Here is a 25,834-nt window from a genome sequence, read left to right as displayed (position 1 = left end):
CTAAATTGGCCTGACTACAACACGGTCGTGAATATCAAGCAACTCATTCCACAATAACCAATAACCAAAACATGAGTGAACTGCACCAAAGTGCCAGACCTGGAACATGTCAGTCCTGATGACACACCCTGACAGAGTGCCAGGGGAACATGAAGAAATTTTAAGAGTCTCTCAGTGCAAAACCACTTTTAAGGACTCGGTACATTCCCCAGGAACCCAAACTGGTTGCAGCCACTTGAGTCCCAGCTGAGAAACTAAATGCGAGAGGGACAGTATCTGCGTGCACTCAGAGCCCTGTTATCCTAAGCCAGTCCAGCAACAGCAGCACTTCTCAGCTGCAGGACTAGAGACAAGATTAGCCAAGACCATGAGATCAGATTATCAAAGACCAAACAAAATACATTTGGTTGATTCTGGAGTCAAAAGGGTCAGTAGAAGAGACCTGGAACACACAGAAACAGGGAATTATAACAGAAATCCAATTTGATCTCTAAGATGGCATGGACATCATCAATTAATCACAGGTTCTGCTTCATGAAATACCCCTCACAGAAAAAGGAATAAACTGAATAGTAAAGAATGATGAGGGTTGTCAGGAACAAAAGACGGTGATATCCAGCATTCAGTCAGTATTAAAGTGGATTGGGAATCTTTTTCATTTTAACAATTCCCTCAATAAATAGTTCTAGTAAAGAAACTTCAATTACTCTCTTAAAATGACACTACTTTTGTTTCCAGAGGTAGAAAAAATCATTATATCCTCAATCATTTTTATAATTCAGTATATAAAGGAACTTTTACCTATGTCTTCTCATCCCACTTTCTTCAAAATTTTCTTTCCTACTCATGGTAAAAGCGTTCCCAGACAGTACAGATTCTTTGTAACGCCACACAGCATTAAACACTGCTTTAACCTTGTAATGGAAAAACCAATATCACACACCATAATGCCATATGCTGTTTTTCATAGGGTTATGAACAGTCAGACAGTTAATGACTAAAGACATTCCTTAAACTACTGGAAGGTCTAATGGCATGAAAAAAAAATAAAAATCAGAGAGAGAACCAGAGAAAAATACAAAGGAAAAAGCTGGAAAGCTTAGGTCTTTTTGCTAATAGTAGGTGTCCCAATTCTGAAAAACACAAATCTTTGTCACTTAAGTAGATTGTCTCACCTTTCCGTGCTTCAGACTCTCTGCAAATTAAGATAGCTCTTTGCTAATTCACTGTAATGCTGCAAAATTTATTGAACTTAGAACACATTTTTTCTTACACAACATGTCAGATTCTGCTCTTAATATGTTGTAATAAACAAGTTTTACTGTACTTTTTCAAAATAAGTTCAGAAAAGACACCTTTATAGATTAATAATTCATCCCAGTTGTAGTTACATAAAACTATTCTTAATCTGTATCCTGATATCCCTCTTATGGAAACTGCCACAGAAATTTGGTGGTGATAGGTAGACCCTCACTCATGTTCTAATGTGTTTTCATTGCCTTTTCTCAATTATAATAACTGCTTTCAAGGACAGAGAACTTCTTTATGCATACACTGGTAAACAGAGCCAAACAAGTGAGAAACACAGTGATCATCATTTTTTCAGTCTTTATTTTACAGAAAGATCTCAAAACCAAGTTGCTCTAAAATTCCAATGTAGCTTTATAAGAAACAGTACTGATGAATATTATTGATCATTTTGCAGATCAGCTGCACTCAGAGCACAGCACACCTGCAGGAGAGGCAGCAAAATTGCTACTGCTGCTCATAATAAGAAAAATAGACAACCTCTCCTGTCTCTTCCTTCTAGACTCCCTAGCCTACTTCCCATCTTGAGACACGGAAATCAGCAACAGTAGCAGAATAAAAGTGGATTATCAAGACAGAAGGTACACAGCACTGTCAGTTCATGGTAGGGTTTGGTTTTGGTGTTGCGAAGTTTTTGTTTGCTTTTACATGCACACACAAAGAGTAAAAGCAAATAGCTGCTTAAACAGTGAGTTCTGCAGCAGACAGGGACTGGGGAAATGGGATATAAAAAACAGAGAACCAAAGCAGTGAAGCCATAAAACTTCAGTGGCAAAGTCAGAAATATGTAATGAAAACCCAAATTAAAAACATTATTAAAAGTAAAAGCTATTCTGTAACTATTAATATAAGTTCAGTTAAATGCATCGATTTTTTTCCAGCAATCGGCCAAAAAATAATAATGTACTTGAGATAAAAAAAAGACTGTAACAAAATTTAAAATATTCTTTTGCATAGCTGAAAATTTATCCCCTTTGAGGCCAGAAATTTGACATGAAAGCTAAGCCATGTCTTATGCAGACATATTCTGAAAACTTCAGAAAATACACCTGAATGCTCAGTGAAACCAGGGAGAAGCAACAGAGATTCTGCATGACAGAATGCACAATTCACAGAGGAATAATTTATGTCAAGTGATGCAGACTCCAAAACTTTCTTGTTCCTGTTCTAGCAGTTATGCAGACCATGTTCACTGAAACCTGGCACTGCTGCCTCTCCAATTAACATCTTATTCTACCGTCTCAGCAGAGAAAAAAACCACTACAGCGCTGCTCCTAAAGCACAGAAGTAATCCCTTGCTACATCTCAAGATATGATAAAAATTTACAACAGTTTATTACTCAGGTTATTACCACATATAATAAAGGGCATTCCAAAATTTTAAATTACATGTCAAAATGCTCGACCACTACATATTCAAAGCTAATAAGCCATTTTTTTTCTTTAGGATGCTTCTGGACATTTCACTACCTATGGAGGCAATAGGTTTAGAAAACAGATATCTAAATTAAATCCCTGACATTAAACAGGGTGAACACTCCTCACTCCCCTCCCACTAACCCTCCCTTACCATTATGCTACATCTGGACTTGCAAAGACATGGTACCAATATTACAATGTTGACCATGTCTAAGAAAAATATCTTACCATGTCTTATAACTTACCTGTTTACTTGGTAACTATTTGAGATCTGTCACCAGTACAGGAGAATTCCTGCCACACCCCATGAAACAGTAAAGCATAAATTGTTCCAACACACACCACTTACTGTTGTTTGTACCCAAAAGACTTCATTTTGTAAACTATTCATTTTCTATCACATGTGCAATGTTTCTCTTTAGAGAAATATCACAATTCATGTAATGCAAAAAAGGAATTTATTTGTTAAGACATATCATGTACTCTGATGAATCCAAATGTCAAATGTCTGTCTGAGAATGTGTAAGTAACAGAGAGGCTCTGAAAGAAGGGCAACAAAAATAAACACGACTTGAATATTAAAGAATGGATTGTGTTCCTGTATGGCATGAGGAAGTAGGCTTGGAAATGATTATAATATATTCCAGGGGGTTTTGTTTGGTTTTATTTTAACACAAGCAGCTTCTAGAGTCTTAAATTATGTAATGTATTTTTGAGACTTGAGTGCAGTTCTAGTCTACAGCAATCAAAGAAGTATTTCATATTAACACAGTCTACCTAAAATTTCAGTTTCTTCAATGTAAAGGAAGAGCTATCTGAAAACATAAGTTTTAGTTATAAATGGTACTTCCCTGCACTTATGAAAGCCAAATGAAATCTCATCTGCTGGGCCAGCCGACTTCAGATAAACAGCAACAAAGTCTTCTACTTCAGTACAGATAAAATATTAACCAAGTATTCCTTCTCTGCTCTGCTGGACTGCAAGTACAGAATCTGGTGGGGTGGGGTGGCAGGGTCAGTGACTGTAGACCTACAGGAAAATTCAAATCTACAGGAAATTTTTCCAGAGGCTAAACCTCATCTCTGCAAACATAAAACCTCTGCATTTTGGCACTGTCCCTGGAGAGAGTCTGGGAAACACCACCTGAAATACATGATTAACAGGCTTCTAACATGGATGGATACCTATGCTACTGAAAACATTTCAGTATTAAAAAGTAGGCATACCATACAAACACAAAACATAACCAAAATTACTTAGGTAGTTGTCCTGAAATATTAGCTGTTTTCCCATTATTTCTCACTGTTACACTTACAGACCCTTACACTATGAACAGACAGGCTTTTGACAAGGTCACCCAGTTCTCACATTATCTGCTATGTCCTCTGGTAGAACAGTGTTTACAAGTACTTACAGTATCACAAACTGAATTAAAACAAGCATTGAGCAACAACACCCTAGGGAAATTATTTTTAAGTCTCTTGCCATGGTGAAAACTCTCAGATGACAAAAGAGTTTAAAATGAACTACAATGAAGTTCTATTTTTGTGATATACATTGTGCTCCAGAACCCATGATTTCTTGCTATACCACTGATAGCAAACTCATATAAAAAAAATCATTATTTTCTTTAACATATCTTCCTGAAATATAAGAGTTAAAAATCAGTATCTGGTACTCATGTTCCCCTATCACAGTTACTCTTGTATTCACTGAAGTTCTTGTCTCCCTGACAGAAAGGTTATGAGTACTCAAAAAATTTAATAAAATCATATGTACAATTGAAATTGGCAGTAAGCTTCCTATTTAGCAATCATAACCTAGGGAGAAAAAAAAACTAACAATGCTGCTTTACAAATACTCAAAGAAAAAGCAGTTTGTCATATTCTTAATCACTCTCTAATCCATCAACCAATTCTGTAAGTAGTGACACAACGAAATTCCTTAAATATGGTTTGAAAAGCTCATTCAAATTGATTTACAAATTGGGTAAGCCAAAGAAATCCAGTCTTTTCTGCCTCAAGACAGGTGATCAGGAAGCGAAGCTTTCCCAAATCGGTCACTGACATCATTTCAGGTTTCCCAAATATACACCCTCTCAATTACATTTTCTCTCCTAATTGCTTGCCTTTCCTTATTTCTTTGCAGTCTGCAGGAGTACTTTTAAAAACAAAGAAAGCCTGAGCTCCAGTTAAGCCTTCATAGTGAGCATTTTAGTGAGTCAGTCTGTGCAGGACATCAAAGTGCTCTCCTAGAAGTCACTGTCAATATTTAGAAACTAAAAACGTGTTTTTTACTGTGCATTCAGTGATTCTTTAGGGAGGCAAGTACACTGTCTTTCTGCATGCTGTTATGGTTCGTCATTTTTAAGTCATAAAATTCACCTCCCCGTTTTGAATGAAAAAAATCCCTACTAATTTATCAAACCTTGATATTAGTTGGAATACAGTCAAAGCCTGGAATTTTTGAAGAGACGAAAGAAATAAGATTCAACACTGAAAGGAAATCATATAAGTAATACTTCTAAACTATTCTGAAAATTTGAATCTTCCTTTTTCTGTATCCCAAAAATGACAAAACTATATACATATATGAATTTACAATACTTCAGTAAAAGGCTGTAATTTGTTCTCTGTTGCACACCAAATATCTTTAAAATCAAAGCAGAAGACTTTTAACTGGAAGATTATTAAATATTCAAAGTCATTTTCTGCTATAGGTTGAGTTAAACATGACTTAAGTTGCATAGTGCCAGCTTCCACTTTATAAATCCAGTTAGTGGTGTTACATAATCACAAGAGAAAGTAATTTTCTCCAAGTATTTGTACAGTAATTCCCCTGAGGAACAATAAGAGAGAGAATAGAACCAGAAAACACGCACAAGTATTCATAACTGGCAGATTTACAAACATGAAACATCCCACATACTTATTAAAAATCATTTCAGTGACAGCTGTTACACCTACTACCAAGAGCAGCTCTAATGAACTAGAGAAAGTTAGATTACTACAGGATAGCAAGAGGAACACTGCTAAACTAAAAAGATGAAACCGGCTAAAGCTGAAGACAGACATGTAAAGCTTGTCCTATCAACACAAAGTGAAAATACTAGTCCATTAGCTAATGCAAAAGCTTCTTTCATGAAAAATTCTCCAATCTTTTCTACAAAAAAGATGGTTTTTTCAAAAAAGATAGTTATGACCAGATATTCAATACTATTAACAATTCCAGGGTATGAATGCAAATCAGAATTTAAAAAAAAATACTGAGATAAATTTGAGTCTTTCAACTAAGTATGGCCTATAGAAACACAGAGAACACCTCAGAGTGACACAGACAAGACCCAAACCATCAGCTACCACCTAAGAGTTTCTACCACTCAAAAAAACTTGTTCTGGGAGATTAGGATAGGGAGTGTGTAGAGCTTACCAAAACACCATGTTCATAACAACAGTGTCTACATCCACAAGTATTCTGGGCCAGCAAGCTGGGAACTGAGCTCCCAGCGAGCAGATGCTGTTGGGAAGCTGACATCCACACCAGCCACAATTCAGCAGCACTGTTTGCTTGGGGAAGTTGGCGGTGGGTGGCTTTGTTTTGGTTTTGTTTGTATATGGGGTGTTTTCATTTGTTGGGGGGGGGAGGGAGGATTTTGTTGGGTTTTTTGGTTGTTTGTTGGGGTGGTTTTTGTTTCTTTTGTTGGGTTTTTTTTAAACACAGACCTAGCTCTAGTCTGAGCCCATGGATTACATACCCATCAGCAGTTAGTATTAGAGACGCTGCTGGAGCACAGCTTTCCAGTCTAGTGTTATCCAGTCTGCATGCTCAGAGAGCTCCAGAAGGTGAATCAAAGCACGGTTGTGGGAACAATTGCACAATCCACTTTGAAACCACACATCTGAACCAACACATTACTGCAGAGGAACAGTGAGATACCCACGCACACATGACCTCAGCTGGGAGACATGCTGGTACAACCACCTAAGAACCTTGGTAAATTAAGAGTAAGTACTTCAAACAGGAAACTAAAAGATGCTTGCAAATGAGGGAGTCCTAACATTGCTGAAAAGTAACATGCTCAAGAGAAAGAAGATATTAACACTGAAGTATGAAGGGGCCCCAAATGTCAGAAAATGGGAAAACTGCAGGACTTGAAGATTAGTTTAACCAGGAATCAAAACATAAATAAAAAAGGGACAGGGGAACAGTGAACGACAGACAGCATCTAGGAAAAAAATTAGGAGTGTTATAGGTACAAATTGAACAATATCCATTCCACTGCAATAGGCACTGGTGAAGATTCTCAGCAAGAATACTCTGCCCAACTTGGCCATTATATTTCATTAAACATGCCCAGATAATGTAGAGAATGCAGGTCAGAAATAAAGATGCCAAGAGATTTATCGAATTACTTATAAGTGAAGTTAGAAAGTTCTGGTTTTCTTTAGCCAGGTATGCTTGTTTAAAAGTAAACCAGTGGGAGAGATGAATCCAACTCAAGAGAGATGACAAGTCAGAGCTACAATTTACTAAGGAGTAAGCCTGATGTGTCAGGTGTGCCCTGGGCAGCTGCTGCAAACGATTCATTTATTAACAGTCCATCAGAAATGACATGGAGGGTGTAGAATACACAGTTCTGGTTATACTCACACAGTGATAAACTGGTCCCGGCCCCCATAACTAGGACATCAAGTTAAAGAATAGTGAAAGTTTTCTGGTAGGTTAAAAAGCCTCAAATAATAAATAACAACAAAATCATTTGTCCTTGTATCCATCACATACATGTAAAAAAAAATAAACAGGAGGCTTAACTTGCAGCAAAAAGTTACATTACATATCAGGATATATACAGTTAGCATAAGAGATTCAAACTAGCACAGAAGCAGCCAAATGCTGAAAGGAGTTGACTAACAGGTTACAAGTTTTCCTTTAGCACCTAACTTTGGGAACATCTAAATAAACACTCAAATAGAGAAGCTGCTGTTTATAGATCGATCTCACAATGAAAACAGAATAGATGAGCTATTGAGACCCATTCCAGGTACACGTCTATAATTTTATAATTTTTGTCCATTATTCATGTTTAATTTTACTGTGTGTGTGTATAAACACACACAGAAAATATGTTTGCAATATGAATTTATTTTCAAAAGTATATATGTCGAAAGTGTGACATATTTTATCGACCATTACTGTTTATAAAGCAAACACCATAATTCTCAGAGAAGGCAGTTTACCACTCCTTTAATACACTTAAGCAGCTTTGCTTGTGAACTTACAGTGAATAGGAAGCAAGGAAGGTTTCTTTGTAATCTCCATCACCAAGTATCTCACTTGGGGATTTATAGTCACTACCATGCCCTTCCTATATCTTATATCGATGCCTACACTGAAAAACTTTGGAGCCTCCAAAATTCTTTATCAAACAATTTGGTGGTGAAATCCAATCTACGTCTACAAGCTAAAATACAATTATCAATTAATCTCTAAATATAGAAAGATTATTAAAGGACCAGCTGGCATTTTAAAATGATGAAAGCCAAGTGTTCTTTGGCATCAGCACTAGCTGATGTTGCTAAGCTACTGCTGCTGCCCAGTTAGTTACACACCATTAGGTATTTAATTCATGCAGGCCACTGGTCTGTAGGAAAAATAAAAAAAAAAAAAAAGGAAAAAAAAGACAGAAACAAAAAACCTGCACTCAAAATGCATTTTTATACCGGTAAAACTCAAAAGTCAAATCTTACCCTCTGAGTCTATGAAGTACAATATAGCTTGTGTCCACGATCAAATGATATACAGAGGAAAACAATTAGCCTTTGGTGCTGTTTTAGAGTCCACGCTATCTTTAATTGCCCTGTTAACTTACTTTGGCCTGGTTTTGCTATAATGTAGGTAAGTTTTTATTGTTATGACATCTATTTTTGATGTGTGAATTTTGGTTTTTGTAAAATAAATTACTTGATAAGGATCAGAAGGAGATGCTGCTTCTGTGTGTCAACAGGGGCAAATGGAAAAAACTGTCAGAATGGATGATAATTTAGATTATCAGTCAGATGAGAGCCTATGAAGATAATGCTATTTAGTATGTGATCACTGCTCAAAAAATTTCTTTTGAGTTTCTGGCAGTTTCTATGAGATTATACAACCAGCCTTTTCCTAATTCTTTCATCACTGATCACACTCATGATTTGCAGCTTCCAAATCCAAACCTGCATTTACTCTTAAGCAAGCCAGCCAGCCCAGGTACCACCACTGCACTATTGAACAAACTCGGAGAAAACTCGAAATATCTTCCTAATCACAAACATCACCTCAGCAGTGCTTTTTCTCTAGCTTGGTTTCATTTTTATTTAGGCCATTATTTTTATGCCCTTAGCAAAACTGTGTCATGTGGAAGTCAGCCTTTTATCTCTGTTGGTGCAGAAGGAAATAATTCTATTGGTAGAAGACAATTTTGGCCTCTAAAGAACCCTGTTCTTTTCATCATACACTGTAAGCACTAACTTTATGACTCTGATGTTTCTTCCCTTCCTCATATAATTGAAATAGGAATATCATTAAGATCAATTACATGTTAAACACTTTCTGTTTTGGGTTTTTTGTTTTGGTTTTTTCCCTATGGTGAATGTATAACTCGTTGAAAAACTATGCACAGAACCATATTTAACAAGCTTTTACTATCAAACAGTCAAGACTTATCACATCAGATACTGCAGACTTTTGTCTGATCAACAATTTCTATGAAGGAGCAAAACGATGAAAAAGAGAGTAATGGAAGGGATCCCAGGTCCACAGAACATGACAAAAACAGCAGGTGTTCAGTTTACTGAAGGAAGGGACATCGGTAGCTGCCTTCAAACACAAAGGTTACCACGACCTGGCAGCCAAGGCAACCTGACAAAAGCATCAGGACACAGCTCCTAAACAGAAAAGTTATGCCAAAACCATGACATCATTACCTCATCGAGCATAAGCATTTTCTGGCTCTCCTCGGTTTTTCTTCCTGAACAATTAATTGCTAATTTGAGGGAAAGCAAACAAACAAACAAATCAAGCACCTATGAGTAATGCATTCTTGAAAGATCAGCTGTCAGCTTACCTTGTTCTAGCTTGTTCCAACACCATGTTCTAGGAATCCCCTCTATATATATAAAAAAACCTCAACAAACAAAACACAAAATCCCAGCAACCAAAAAAAACCAAACAAAAAATCCAGACAAAACAAAAGTCCAAATGAAACAACAAAACAACAAAACCCAAATCAAATCCAGCAACAACAAAAAAGTAAATATCCATAGAGAATTTTCTTTTATATTTAAGAGGGTTGCTTATATATATTTGCTATTCCACAAGATTATAAACTGTGAAGCTGTACATCTAACACTACTTTCATCTCAGATTTCAATGAAAATGTTCCTTGCATTATCTGTCAACACATTCCTTAAAGCCTTGCTACAGATCACTGGGTCAGTGAAACAACGAAATTTATTGTCCCTGCAACATGTTACAGTTATTTTTAAATGACATGGGTGGGTTATGCTAAAAAACTTTTAATTTCCCAGGCAAAGAAGGGCAAGAACTCATCAGTATTATGTTTATTACAGTTCTCTCCGCACATTTGTACAACCTTGTTATCCAATGGTACTGCATATTTATAGCTTCCTGAAGTAACAGATCATCACTTGTCAGATGCTGAAATACAGAAGGATCAGACAGCACATTTCTTGAGAAAGTACTTTTGGGATTGAGGAGGTGTGAATCCTGTCTGAGAACACACTATTTGCTTATCCTTATCTTCCTACTCCTCAAGCATTTCAACTGGCAGCTGGGGGAGCAAACGTTTCTCCCAGTTAAGTGGTCAAAGCATTCTTTAACAAACACCAAATACACTGGGTTTTATACTAAAAATACAGTTTATTGTCTTACACCGAAATTAGTGCCTGCTTCTGAGAAATCCAGTAAACCAGACTTTATCAACTATAACTTTAGGATCTAAAACAGCTATATAAGGTATCTTTTTCATGCTAGGAAACCACCTTCTTTAAATATACAAGCCTAAATTTTCTTTTTCAGCCTATTCATTGGTAATTTAATCGGAAAAGAACAGAATCCTTTTTTGCAAGTCTATGTTTGTAAAATTATAAAATCATTTTTCATCTTCTTCAGGCTGATCTCCACACGAAGCATTTTTTACTTCATTCAAAGTATCATTATATGTATTTATACCATCAGAGCTCTCATTTCCACAAGAGCCTACTGATTAATGTAATCACTGTGCATTATTGCTAATCCACAGGCTTCTTGTGGGCATCTAACAAATATAATTACACTGACTGTTGAATTTGCTGCTTTCAGAAAACAGAACACTTCACAAAGCAGCATATTATTTTTAAGTACAAGCTTTTTACATCGTGTTCACCTTTGGCATGTTCTGTGGTCTGTGTTGTTAGTCAGAACTTCACATCCATCTGCTTTGTTTCATCCTGCAGGACTGTCTGGAAGGTAGGACCAAAAATAATTCAAACACAGAACCTATCTCTGCTTGCTCCTAAATAATATCCAAGGAAACAGATGTATGGTTGAACATCTACCTGCCAACAGCTAAGACTGTCAGACTCCCTTTGCAGCAGCTGGTGACTCCCAGGTTGTTGCTGGCATTTTTGCCTGCTTTCATCAGATGACTCCCGGTTCAAAGATGGAACTTATCGGCCAAATGACTGAAACACATCACAGTTTCCATGGTGTTTTCTGGAACGTTTTTCCCAAATTTTTTTTGCAAAAAAGTTACTCCTAACATTGTTCCCATGTGCCCTCTTTAAACTCTACAGAAGGATTACATCAATAACAGCTAAATTATCTAAAATTATCAAAATAATTGATTCCTGAAGCAGGGAAGGGAGTTTAAAATGTCTTGGTTTAACAACATCTTTGATGTTATACTGCTAACAAACAGAAGCAAGATACCCAAAGTATTTCTAGACATTTCTGAATTAGGGAAATATTGTTTAAAATATTGCTCTAATTTCTAAATGAAATTAGTTTTCAAGAATTTTGTCTACAGCCCCTTACTACATTTTACTAGAGCATTCAATCTGGCATCAGATTCTTTCTCCTGATTAAGTCAACTACAGAGGATACAAGGAAATACACTATTTGGGGACTCTCACCCAGTTCCTAAACATACCTAACTATTAAAAAAACCCCAAAACTAATTAATTCCTATTTTCCAGGAGCTCTAAACGTTAGTACATGTAGACTTAGTTTTACACGGGAAGAAGTCTTCACAGATCTATCTTGGTTCATTGATGTTATATAAATCGCAACATTCCGATGAAGGGAAGAAATCTTCAGGATATAAAAAAAGTAACCAACTTCCAAAAATAAAAAAATTGTTTGTTCCAGAAACATTCGAGCTTGAAACGTTACTGTGACTCTCAAATTGACTCCTCTTTTGCACATTACTGCTTATCTTCTCTATTTTTCAAAACAAGTTAGTTAACAAGATAAACACTTGCATGACTAGGAATCAAAACAGCTGATCCAGGCAAAACCTCAAGTTAACTCCAAAAAATCATACAGTAAGCCAAGTTTTTAAACCATCAGGACCCAAGAAGGAACTACGAAGTGGAAGGACAACTACAGTTTGCCTAGTGATGAATTATAGTTCTACAAGCAAAAAGCTCGGACAAAGGCACAATTGTCAGAAATAGAAAATGGTTTTGCTTCCTTCTACTTTCCTCCCAGTTATTTCAGATTCACAAACCAGTGATGGATATGACTGAACACTTCAGACAATTCTCACCTTGAACTGACAGGTATTATCACTGGGGACCTTTTTTCCTAATAGTTGGGTTTGTATTCAGGCTTTCAGACACTTGATCCACAACAAGTTCAGGAAGATGGGCTCTGGTGGACAGCAACATGCTATTCTGATGTTGGTTATACCTACTATCTGTATGAGGTTTTATTGTTTGCACTATCATTATTAGTCTCACAGTAAAGGATCTTCTCCACTCTAAAGGCAAATATTATGTACCAAGAGAAATTAGTCCATCAAACCACAAGGAAAAGCTACATTGACTATTTACACCACTTAGGTGGGCAAGAAAATATTTACTGAATAAACATGAACTTCAAAAGCAGATAAGTAATGCTTTAGAATTGTTGCTAGTTACTACTAATAATGTTTCACAGGTTCTCAAAGTATGGTCTGACAGGGAAGCTTTATTCAAAATTTTGTAAGGAATGAAGGCACATCTTTAAGGGGAGGAAAGGAAGTAATACTTACAGGATTCCTGAATTCCTTAGGCCCAGAATAGCAAAGGCATATAGTGCTTTTGGAAAACTCCATAAAAGAGTATGGCGTAATAAACACTTGAAGAAAAGCACAAGATCAGTGTTTACAAAGCCACAGTGTTGTCTACTCTCTTATACGGTTCCGAATCACGGGTCGTCTACTACCACCACCTGCGACTCCTAGAACGCTTCCATCAATGCTGCCTCCTAAACATCCACTGGTCAGATGATGTGACCAATCCATCTGTTCTAGAACAAGCAGCAGTCACAAGTATTGAGGCCATGTTGCTGAGAACACAGCTGGGCTGGGCAGGGCACGGCTCCAGGATGAAGGACCAACCACCGCCTCCCTAAGATCTTCCTTTATGGTGAACTTGCCACCGGCTGCCACAAGAGAGGAGCCCCGAAGAAAAGATACAAGGACTGCCTGAAACAACATCTCAGCCTCGGCCACATTGATCATCATAACTGGTCTACTCTGGACTCAAACCAGGAGGTCTGGAGACACGCCGCCTGTAACGCTGCTGTTTCCTTTGAGAGCGCACGCAGGATCACCCTTGAGGAGAAAAGACATCGCAGAAAGAATCGTGTCTTGCAGAATATACCACCTAAGGAGTCTTTCTGCTGTGCCTTTTGCAATCGGATATGTCTCTCTCGTATTGGTCTCATAAACCACCAGCGTGCCTGTAAAAAACGTGGATAGTGCCTTCCTAAATCTTCATTCGCGAAGCCTGGCCATGAGGCCCAGAATAATATATGTAACACAAGAATAAATAGAACAAGAGGTATATCTATTAAGAACTCCTTAAAAAGGGTAATGTCTCCTCTTCTACCAGAACAAGCATGAAGAATTGGTAATATGAAGGACTTAAGCCTATATATTAAATCTGACTCCTACCTACTACAGCAATATTACCTTGTCCTTCTGAAATGGCAACCACTGCTGGTTTATTAACGCAGGGCAACATCGAAAAGTTCGTCACATTTTACCCAATCTGCACAACGTTAGCAGAAAGTGCCCCTGCCCCTCCATTTGTCCTGTCCCCACTATCCTCTCCTGTAGCATGCAGCAGGTTCTGCAGTAGGAGTGCCAGAGGTACACCAGAGGCAACATGTGAGCCAGCTGGAAGAGATCCTTACAAGTACAGACACAATGATAACTCTCTCAAGGGCATGAGTTGCTATTTTACATGGATTTTTCTTTCTCCCCTCCTCTTACCCCTCCAGCCCCCCCCCCCCCACAACTCCAGCTGTGTTTTGTGGCTCACTTTGTTCTGGTTTTAATGCTATTTTGAGCATGAAAATTATTTATAACATTCTGATGTATTTAAATAAACCCCCACTCCCTAAGCCATCATTTTTCAAGTATCCTTTGTAACCAAGAATTTGTGACTAAAACTCAGAAATATTCTTCTTTGATGACCCATTCTATGCTTCACATGTAATGAAAACATATTTCACATGAAAATTCTATTATGTTTAAAATGACTGCAAACCTAAACCTCAAATCTAACACATCTTGAAATAACATTGCTCTTTTGGAAAGCAATTGTAAAGGCAGAAAGGACTACAACAGCATCCATTTGGTTTACTACCATTTGCAATAGATCAAATAACCTTTCAGATACAAAACATGCACTTCTCAGCTGCTAACATGTCTGTGTAGGCAAGCGGAAGCTCAACTATTTTTTATCTGAAGATCCCACACTTTTCATTAGGAGTTTTCTAAATGTATTTTTTACTTTCAGATCATGAACACAAAAACTAAAATTGCCATAAAAACGTGCAAGTGGTCTTACATCCCCCTGAAAATTTCTGTTTAAGAGAAAAATGTAAAGAATCAAGACAACAGTCTGGCAGTCTGGATGACCTGGGGCACGTAGAAGAGATTGAGTTCCCTTCACATCAACACAAACAGAACTGGAGCCTTTGCACTCGAGCCTGTCATGATTTTTAGTCATATTTTTCACAAGTTTTCAAAAGGTTTTGGATTTAGCCTCTGGAAAGATAAAAATTGTTTGAACTACAGCTACTGTCAATATATGACAAAACCACTTTCTACCACTGTTATTTTCAGAGTGGTACAGCCGTCAAGATGCCAAGCACATGTTCACAGCATCATTTTAAGGAACGTGTCTTAGTTCTTGATGATTCCTTACAGAGCCAGAACTTGAAAGCCTCCTATTTTAATAGCACTGGTCAACAAATGCTTTCACTGCTACCATTGAGTTTAACCTTTCTTCTAGAATATATAATAGTGAGGTAATTACTTGTGTTTATTATTGATAAACTACATTGTCTATTGGCTCTTTACTTTGAATGCTGAAATAATACTTAGTGTTTGTTTTAAACTAAAAAGTAGTCTTACTTTGTGTAGCAACCAAAAAATCTACCAAAAATCTGAAAAATAGCTGCATTCACAATTTTACACCTAGAAGAAAACAAGTTTCTTCTCTGAAGAGTGAATGCAAAAGTGACATTATGAAGCTACATGTTTAATATCTCTCAGTGCCTCTGGATTAAGTGCATTCAGCTTAAAAACACCTGGTTTTATCTCGCCTGGCACTAAAGGCTTATCTAAAATCTTTAGATTAAGCCTTGCTCTTTTCTGCTACAATAGTAGCAGAAACAATCTCATAAGTAAATTATATCCCTCACGTGAAAATAATTCTGCTGAGATGGACTCTTTGTAGGAGACAGGAATAACAAAACTGCATAGTTATCAATGAGGACATTATTTTGCAGAACAGAAATTACTCATGATGATGTCATCTAGAATGGAAGAAAGTTCATATTCAAAACTGAAAGCAAGTTTGCAAATAGAGTAATTCTCACTTCGTAAATCAGACACAAAAGTTTAAACTCACAACGGTGTTTCAACTCTCCGTGTTTAAATGAAGCTGTTGTAAAGATCAGAAATCCAAAAGTTACATTCAGTTTCCCTCCACCGAGCAAAAAACATGTATTCTCCAAAGTGCTTACAATTTCTCATTTTTATCTGAATACCAAAACAAAAAAAAAAAAGCAAGTTTACACTTTTTAGAATATTGTAACATTATTCCTTTTTTCTTTTTTTTTTAAATCACAATCTATCTGAAAACAATGTCTCATTATAAGTGATGTAGCAGCAGTAATTCAAGTCTTTCTTATTTACTGCAATTTAGGTCAAAAGTATTGCACATACTCGAGACCCTCAAAAGTAACACACAGAGTACTGGCATCTGCTCCTCAGAATTGGCTATTTTACTCTGCAGACCCGCATCAAATTACTAACCAGTAGATGTAACCAGTATGGAGTAAAATTCTGCCTAGCAGAAAGGATTACTAGTGATTTGTAGGGAATTCACAGTCTCTGCACAAAACAGGAGCTTTCAGACTGGCCTTATACGTTCTACCTGAATTAAAAAACTGTAAATGGAACATGAGCAAATCTGTTTGCAAAAGAAGTCTGAAGAAGGGAGCATCCACACTATACACGTATTGGATGGGCAACTCCTTCAGACAAGCTCTAGTCTGGTCCAGAGACCTAAAACCGACTAGCAGTCAGATTCCATTTACTATGTTCTTAAAGCACATCTTTTTAGTTTAATTTGATCCCCCATGAATCAAGTTTGTGTGCTCTGAGAATGCTCCACGATGTGCATGTGCAGTAAGTGGGAGCACATAATGACCAGAACTAAAACAGTTTCTATGGACAGATCCAAAGAACACCAAAAATGACAATGATAAAATCTGCTGGGGAGGGGACTGAAGTTTCAAACAGCACAATCAAGTACTTTTAAAGGAATTAGCAACACACTGTTCTTAAAAACAGACTGTAGCCTCTGTGATTCTGTGACTTCATTAAAGATGGGGCATTTTGATATTAAAATACTGCCTGCACACAAGTTATGATGTTCTAAATGTATAAATACTCCCCAAATATAAATTCCCTAGCTTTGTCATATTTGCATAGTATTCCTTTAAAGCAGTGTGAGTACTTCCACAGAGAAGAGGTATTGACCACAACATATTCTGCTTCTAGAGGAGTAGCTTTCTTCAGATACACCACCCAAATAGTTATACTCCTCTAAGTCACATTTTTTCAGGTAGTTCTCATCTTAGAGTCCCATTATCTGCTCCGCCCTTGGATTCCAGAAGGCACAGGAGTGAACAAAAAAATGAATTGTGACAGAACAGCCAATTAAACATGACACTTCACAACTCACAATTCCTCCCATAAGTCACAACATACAACTAAAACAGAGCTGTAATAAGTTCAGCAGCTACTAATGACTAGGTACTTGACCTTGGAAATTCCCACTTCCACCAAGCTACTTAGCTCTTCCCAAGTTTCTCAGTAGACTTTAACTGTTCCACACTCAGTTGTTATAAGCTCCTGGACAGTATTTGGTGTCTTTACAGCGAACACTCATATATTTCCAGCATAAAACAATGTCTGGAAAGGACAAATAGCAAAAATAAATTATGCTACTTCTTCCCTACCGACTGGACACCTCCTGCTTCTTATCACAATCATCTTTGCTTTCTTCAACTACTCCTTCCTGTAACACAGAAAGTTTTTAAATTAATTTGCTGAGGCAACAGAACATACTCAGAAGCAATAAAAGCTGATTTGCCCCATGAAACAAATAATGCTGACTGCCATAAGTCTGCTATTTTCCAGTGCACTGAAGACAACAAATTTCTCTAATATTGAGCCCCAAATCCTCAGGAAGTTACAAATAGTTATATTACCACACACAGTTCAAAGAATTAAAAAGGAAGACTGTCATCTTTCTAATTGTACCTCTGTCCAGCTGCCTTATGTGCTATCATTCCATATGGATATGGAAACATTTTCGCTTGAATCCCCTGTTTCAACACCTTGCCTTACCTCGGACTCCAGAAAATCCAGAGAATGTACCCAAGGCTTCTTTCTCCTTATGTTCTAGGATGTATATATGACCTCTTCTTGTACACCAATGCCACAGGTTTTAGCTGGCATCTATTAACAGCCTTATGGTTTGTTGGGGTTTTTTTTTGGGGGGGGGGGTTGAATTCGATTTTTTTTTTGGCCATGATGTAAAAATCAAGAATGCTAAGAAAATTAGTAACAATCCATTACCTAGACAAGACACATTGCAATCGTTGCAAACTTTCTTAAGCCCATGCAGGTGATATTGATAGTTTTTCACTAGCACTGTGTACCAGCAACACACATCCCTACCAGGCTTCCTGAGACACAGAGTGCCAGACAGCTGACTTCCTTCCCCACACTGCTCACATTTCCAAGCCCTGGCAAACTTGCAAAGAAAGGAAAAGCATGCCTAAATGTTAGTAAATCCAACCCAGTAGCAGAGTCAGAAAAAAAAGGGGATGGTGGTTAAGTAAAGGAAACAGCAGTGGACAGTAACAGATAAGAGTCTCAAAGAATCAGGTAATGTAATTCTTTTACAGGTATGTATAACTGAAGGTTCCACTACAGTTAACTGAAACTGTTATTGCATCTTAAAATTCTTAAGTGAGGAGGTAACGGTGGTCAGTCCTGAAAGTACTATTTTCTCAAACTTATCATCCAATGTAGGTGTTCTTATTTTGTGACCATTGCACTGGCAAAAACCTACCATGAATTATTAGCCAGATCCAGTAGTCACTCATTTGTTGGAAAGGCAACTGTGAAGAAGCAAAAGATTAACAAACCACTTGTACGATTTCTGAAGCGATTAATTTCCTGCTCTTCTAAATTTCATCAAATTGAAGCAAGGAACATCGAGGTAACTGTTCTAGCATGTGGATGCATCGTCTTTCAGAAATGACATAAGATCTTCGACTGCCACACAGAGAAAACAGTTTCACTTGCTCCCTGGATCTGACTATTTCATAATCTGCGTTTGAGGTCCGATTAGTATCCTGAGAACTTCTTCAGTGCAGCAATTTACCTACTCAAGTCCTAAAACAGCAATACAAACTACCTCCAAAAGAAGCCTGAAATGTGAATATTTACAGATACAGAACATTGTCTGAACCAGTACCAAACTTCACAGAATAACAAACTGTCCACAATAAAATAACCATCATGGTCATGGAGTCCACAGATTTGAAATCTACTATTAGAACAATGATCTGCAGAGAAGGGATCTAGTCAGATAACCTTACCCAAAGAGCTAATGACACCTCTGTGGTTACAACAGATGTTCAGAAATGTTTCTGATTATTTCTGCTGATTCAAGTAAAAAAAAAAAAGTGTTTCCTCCAAGAAAGTTGTAGGTTGAGCCCTCAAGGTGTGTGTGTTAACCAAGGGCACTCAACAAAGCAACCCATACTATATATTTTCATAAAATATCTAGAGCTCTCAGAGAGCACACTCAGAAGTACGATGCACATTTTGATGAAAATTTCTTGATAACCATGCTAGAGTTTTGTTTATACCTACAGCAGGGAGACAAAACCCCCACCATTTAAGTCCTAGATATGAAATTATCAGCTCCAAGACAAATATATAACATGCATTAGCAGGTTGTACATGTTCAGTAAACACTGAACAAAACACAATGGCAGCAATAAGTTGACTTTCAAAGAGATTAGCTCTGCTTTCACAGTAACACACTCTGTTGGTAGCAGACTTTTCATACAAACTAAAGCTCATTGCTTCGAACTACAGTTACTACCACTCTAGTATCTCCTGACTATCCACGAGCAATAATGGAAAATACTGAAAGAGAAAGAAGTAGGGGAAAGGAGAAAGGAAAAGAAACTCTGTACCTGAAATGGAGAAGAAGAGGTAAACACAACTGCTAACAAATCATCTTTATGCTCATCTTCCCTTCACTTCCACAATGATTCTGCACAGGAACATGCCAGGACAACCTGCTGCGAGTGAGGAACTCGCAGGGTCACAGACTAGTAGAAGCTTTTGAAAGTTAACTCCTCTAAGCATCACCTGAGGGTTTGAAACACCATTGAAGAATACAAAAAGGACTCTTACACTCAGCTTTCTCAGTTAATAATGCAGACGAGTATATAACGTATTTCCCATTTTCAACAGGAGAGACATGAGCTCATCCTGATAATCTCCCTAAATATGTTTGCCTTTTCAAAGAACACAAAAAAGCACGTCATGAACCTTGAAGACAAACTGTATGAAAGCTGCTTTTCAGCCAGAGGATTTGATCTGTTTTGAACATGGGATATGGATGAAAACAGGCACAATTGAGAAGAAACAATGAAAAAGAAAGGCAGCACAAGAGCTTCCAGCAACACACTTCCACACAAGAATACAACTGCTGTCAAGTAACTATATATAAAAGAAGGGATAGCATGTACTTGCTGTGTATTCTTCTAAGACTTCTAGTGCCATGGTATGATTTTAGAAACCTGGGTAATCTTATGATTTAACTTACTATTTTACCAATACTTTCCTATACAAGAGACAACTCTAGTCTCTAAGGCTGGTAATTTTCTCAAAATGCTGCGATCAAAGTGGGGGGTGGCAGGATAAACGCTTTCTTGTGAACTTTAAATAATTTCAAGAAATGACTTCACAAAGCAAGGCTTACTTTTGCAAACATAGCTCTATCAGCCTGTGGTTTGCTACTGTCCTAACACTGACAGTAACCAGAAACTTTAGGCACAATTAGCAGAGGCATTTCTTTCAATCTGATCACATACAAAACCTGCACGTTACAATTTGGTGTACATTTTGGATTCTAAGGGGCAAAGGGGGAATAAATATTTCCTCATATTCAAGCAACTTTGGACCTATAGGAACGACAAAGAACCTTGTCCCCGCTTATACTTTTGGGAAAGTTCTACTGATGTACCAGAACAACCTAATTTTGATACCTATTCTTCCATGATCAAAATGATGCTAATATTCAGTTCTTTATGTTCTTAAAAGGATCAGGGACACTCATGGTCATATAACTTATATGACAAAGTATATCCTTTTGCCCAGCAGATGAAACTGCGATTATCCTGAAGGCAAGACTGCAATTGGAACAAGATGCCAAACATTTCAGCACACAGTTCACAAGATCTTGCCAATGTTTTCTGACTATGCAGTACCTGCACACCTAACCCCCAAATTTCCTTGTTCTCAGTGTGAGGTTGATTCTCGCTAATCACCTCAAAAATGTCTTAATACAAAACACATGAAAATATTTTTTATCTTCCTAATATGAAGCTATAAAAGATAAAGTAAAATGGTTTCATTCATGGGATGATGCTTAAATAAGCTCTGAATTCTTCAAAGTTTTAGAGAAATTATGGTGCCTTGTCCTTTAAATCAGTTCTCACTTCCATGGTCCCTTGATTAAAAAAAAAAAAAAGGTCCCAAGAAATCAGAACCTTTCCTTGCATTTGATTAGAGAACTTTCTGTGAGTGTAATATGCAGCCTGTTCTATTTTTCATTTTTTAATCAGCTAGACTGTTACAAACACTGGGAAATTATTTTCAAAAACATTTAAAAGACTTTTCATTTATACTGACAGGGCACTTGGTGTAAAAAAATGCTGAAAAGTACCAATGTCAAGACCACTCTCTTTTAGGATGTGCATTTCCAATCAGTAAAAACTAGAGTATATCACACACACACAAAAAGAGATTTAGAATTGCTACTTGATCAGTTATTTACTTTCAACAAGTGGTGAAGGAAGTAGTTTGAAGGCAGTGAATATTTGTGTCTGATTTTGGCACCAGGTAAAGAGAGAAAGGATAGTTTCATTATTTTTCTTTCATGTCACTTAACTCACCTGTAGTTATTTCTTTAATTGTATTTTTTAGAAGCAAGCTAAAAACTGTCCCTCTTCCATGGAAGTATTTTTCAGCTGTGAGTGATGATATACCTAATTTTTGATAAACTCAGTAAATACCCCAAAGGATTTTTAGAACAGGCTGTGTAATCAGTTAAATTGACCTCAAAGAGCTCTTTAAGGCTCACCATACTCCAAAACTGCTCTATTTGTATCTTAAGAGCTGAGACTTTGAAATAATGATATTAGGAGGAAACTGAATTTATTCTCATGCTCAGACAGATAATTTACAGGGTAGAAATATTTTTTCAAAAAGTAAACTCTTAATTTAGGAAACAATGCACACCTGCCTCATTCTGATAACACAGGACAATAATGCTTTCTAGTCAACAGTCTTGCCATAGTTTCCCTGAGCCTTCCACCAATTCTGTCAGAGGCTGAAATCATGGGTTTGCTCTCTGTGATGAGCAAGGAACATGCATGAAATCTAACTGGGAAATTTTTCTATGGGTTACATTGCACAGAGAGAAGAGTAGAAGGCATCCACAATAAAACCAGCATATCTCAGAGCATAATGATAACGCCCAGAAGTGTCTTTTCACAAAGAATACAAGAGATGGTGGAAAAGGTATTATTGAAAAAGTTGTGCTTACTGGATGTGTACATTCCTGCTCGTTCTGTCAAGATAAGAAACAAAGCCTGCCTCAACTGTGTTGGTTTAATGGAATATGAATATGTAAGCAGCCAGATTCTGAACATAAAATTCACACCTCATCATAAGGAATAGTTGCATATTATCTTGCAGAGGTTCAAATTCAAAAGAAGGACTATTACAATATCAAGGTTACTAGTATAAACTGGTATTTCTTTTCAAGACTAGAAAACATATTACAAAAATCAAGAAAAATATCTAAATAATTAATCCCAAACTACTCTTCTGCTCTGAAGGACTGAAAAAATTAGGTAATATGCTGCAAAAGACTGTATTAAACAGTTTTGGTTTTTATAATCACACCATTTCTGCCACATATTCTGAACTGAATAGCCCAAATCTTTTATCTAACAGTTCTAGTTTCTAACAGACACATTTAAAGCTGAAAACTCTCTGGTCTGTTAAAAGAGCTGAAGAGACATAACTGAAACCAGTAACACAATAAATTCAACGGAGCAAATCCTCATCAATAACACAGAGTCTGTAACCAGTGCCCTTAGAAATGTTTAATTCTCCTTAAATGTCAAGCCCCATTTCATTGCTTATGAGAGAAACTTCCATGAACCAGTATTATCCCAATGCATCCATGTGTGCATGGTACCCACAAACAGATGCAGATGCTCATGATCAGCAGCGAGTGAGGCCACTTGAGTCCGAGGATCAACTCTTTTTTTTATTATTTTTTTTTTAACTTGTGCTATAAGGACACAATGCAAAGTGAACGAGTAAATCACAAAGGAGTCAGGAGGACTCCAGATTTGCTTTCAGAACAAACAAGCTTGTTCCTCAGACACCCAGCCCCAGGCCTTTCCAGCACTCGCGCTCTCCTCAGCAGAGCCCTTCTTTGCTATCTGAGTACCTTAAATCCACTCCTGCTGTGCTCGCCTCGTTGTATCACCTTCAGCACAACACAGCTCTCGGCTGAAACTGCAGCCGAGCACACCCCGGCGCCAGACCCTGAGCAGCGGCCGCAGCTCAAGGTGAGCGCTAAGGTGAGAGCTAAGGTGAGCCCAAGTCAGCGCCGATGGAAGGCGCCAGGGACAGCGAGCACAGCCCGCGGAACGGGCACCAGCCCGCTGAGGCAATGCCAGGGGTTCATTTGTCATCGCAACTTTCACCCAACGCTGTTGATAAAATCCAATCCGCCCTGGCGAGCCCTTCCAGACGGGAGATGAAGTGCCACCGCGCCGCTGCCGGGCTCGGGGAGCAGACCGTGCTGACCACGGCGCAGCCCATCGAGGGTCTCACCTGACCACCTCGCTGCGGGGATGGCGCCCCGGCCCCGCTCCTCGGGATCGCCGGGGACGAGCGCCGAGGCCCGAGACCGCCGCCCGCGTCCCACCTGTCGGACGGCCGCGCATCCCGAAGCGCCGCTGGCGGTGCCGCCCGCCCCCTCCCGCGCCCCCGACTCACCGAGAAGCCGGCCCAGAACGGGCAGGAGTGGCGGACGCGGGCCGAGGTGGTGAGGGCCAGGGCGGCGAAGCTGACAGCCACGATGAGGCAGCCGAGCACCATCTGCGTGACCCCCAGGGCCAGCATGGCCCGCGAGCGGGCGCGCTGCTCGCGCAGGCGGGACAGGCTGCGGGACAGCGCGGTGGGGCTGAGCGAGCGCGCCCCGCCGGGGCCCCGCGCCGCCCCGCCGCCCGCCGGCATCGTCCGCGCGGCCCCGCACCGCCTCCTGCCGCCCCCGCGCTCCGCGGGGCCGCCGGGCGCGGGCGCTGCGGGGCCGCGGGCGGCCGCGGCGCATGGAGGAGGAGCTGCCCTGCGCCCAGGGCGACCCGCGCGGCCCCGGGCAGGGCGCGGCGGGCGAGGGGCAGCCGCCGCCGCCTGTCCCCGCTGCGGGCGCGGCGCGGGGGGGCTGCGGGGCTGCAGCGCGCGGGCGCGGCTCAACCTCAGCCGGCGGCGGGGGCGGCCCCGGTCCGGCCCAGCCCCGGCTCCGGCTCGCGGAGCGCCGCGGCCCCGCTGCCCGGCTCCTGCCGCCGCGGGAGGGGAGGGGGCGACGCGGGGAGGGGAAGGGGGGAGGGTCGGTGCGGCCAATGGCGGCCGGAGCGGCGGCGGCCGCCGGCCCTGCGGGCAGAGCGCGGGGCGAGGGGCCCAGCCCCCGGACAGCGCCCGGGCAGGCTCCTGCCTGCGGGAACATCGCTCGCGCCTGGGCTTTGTGCGGCACCGGCACCAGGCAACCTCCGCCCCTCGCCGTGTGATAAGGGCCAGCGGTGGAGGCAGGGCAGGGCTGGTTCTCGGTTCGGTGCAAAAGGCATCTTAACCTTTTTTTATTTTTCGTTTTTCCATGCAGCGAACTATAACCAAGCCTCAGGTGCAGCATCCGCAGTTGCAGAAATATAACGAGCCTCTAATTATGAAAACTTCCCGGCCCCACTGCTGCCAACAGTGTCCGGCACAGTAAGGCTGCCCACAGCAGGTGAAACAGGCAAGTTTTCCGCAGAAGGGAAATCGCAGTGACAACACTGCCTGCAAACAGCTAGGCCTACTCCTGAAAACCACAAAAACAGAACCCAAACCCTATACAGCAGGATAGTTTAGGCAGTAGAACTATTCCAGGGTTAACATGTTTGTAGCACCATAATCTGCTAGAGCAGTATTACTGGGGTTTTTTTATACAGGAATTGGTATGTATAGTGTACATGTCTGTAATTCTGTGATATTCATACAAAAACCCAAAACCAAACACCACATGTAAACCTGGCTTAAATCTTTGTTGTTGCCCTTTTTCTTCTCTTTCAAGAACTTTTCTTTGCATTAGTTTCCTGGGGAGGTAGTAGCAAGGAAATGTGCTTTGACGGGAAAGTGTCAAGAGAGTAGGTCCCGTCTTTTTCTCATACAGCATCTGGATGTTTTACTGTAACAGAAGAATACAAAAAAGCTTGCTGCTTTTAACTTAAATCACTATCTTTGGCACAAAACAGCTTGGGATAGCAGACTACAGTGCTGTCACCCCAGCATGGCTGAAATACTGCTCTAGCACATGTGCAAGTCCTATTTTGATCAGACCCAAAAAGTGCCTTACAGCGCTCTACACTGAAGAGACAGCTGTTTTGCTGCAAGTTTTTAGTCTAATGCAGACTTGTACTACATTAACACTACTCGTAATCAGAAGAAGAGTTAACTTACAATGTCTTAGTTTCTCTGACTGGGCATGAACAGAAATGGGAGTCAGCCAGAAGCAAACCACCACCACACACACAACCCCTGGCCCACTACACAGCCCCAGCTGATATCCCTGAATTGACTGCTGGCACAGGTGTGCTAACATCCCATCTGAAATCCCAGGGGGAACAGCTAAATGAAGGCAGATGGGGATATATGGTTACAGATCCCCCTGAGTTTTTGCTTATACTAGTTCA

The 25,834-nt window shown here is 39.6% G+C and overlaps 1 protein-coding gene across 4 annotated transcripts in view; it reads right to left on the bottom strand.

Annotated features, from left to right (window-relative positions):
* Window positions 1-24,131, bottom strand: part of ENTREP2 (endosomal transmembrane epsin interactor 2) — a 106,442-nt gene extending 82,311 nt beyond the window's left edge. For all 4 annotated transcript variants that reach the window (XM_051770507.1, XM_051770510.1, XM_051770508.1 and 1 more), the window contains exon 1: window positions 23,886-24,131. In XM_051770507.1, the coding sequence (XP_051626467.1) occupies window positions 23,886-24,125 (240 nt within the window). In that variant the 5' untranslated portion in view covers window positions 24,126-24,131. The remainder of the gene's footprint in view (window positions 1-23,885) is intronic.
* Between the last annotated feature and the right edge of the window lie 1,703 nt (window positions 24,132-25,834).

The sequence above is a fragment of the Manacus candei genome, unplaced genomic scaffold (assembly GCF_025592945.1).
Source record: "Manacus candei isolate 608988 ecotype Guabito, Panama unplaced genomic scaffold, ASM2559294v1 h1tg000119l, whole genome shotgun sequence".
NCBI lineage: Eukaryota > Metazoa > Chordata > Aves > Passeriformes > Pipridae > Manacus > Manacus candei.
This window is presented reverse-complemented; position numbering and strand designations above follow the sequence as displayed.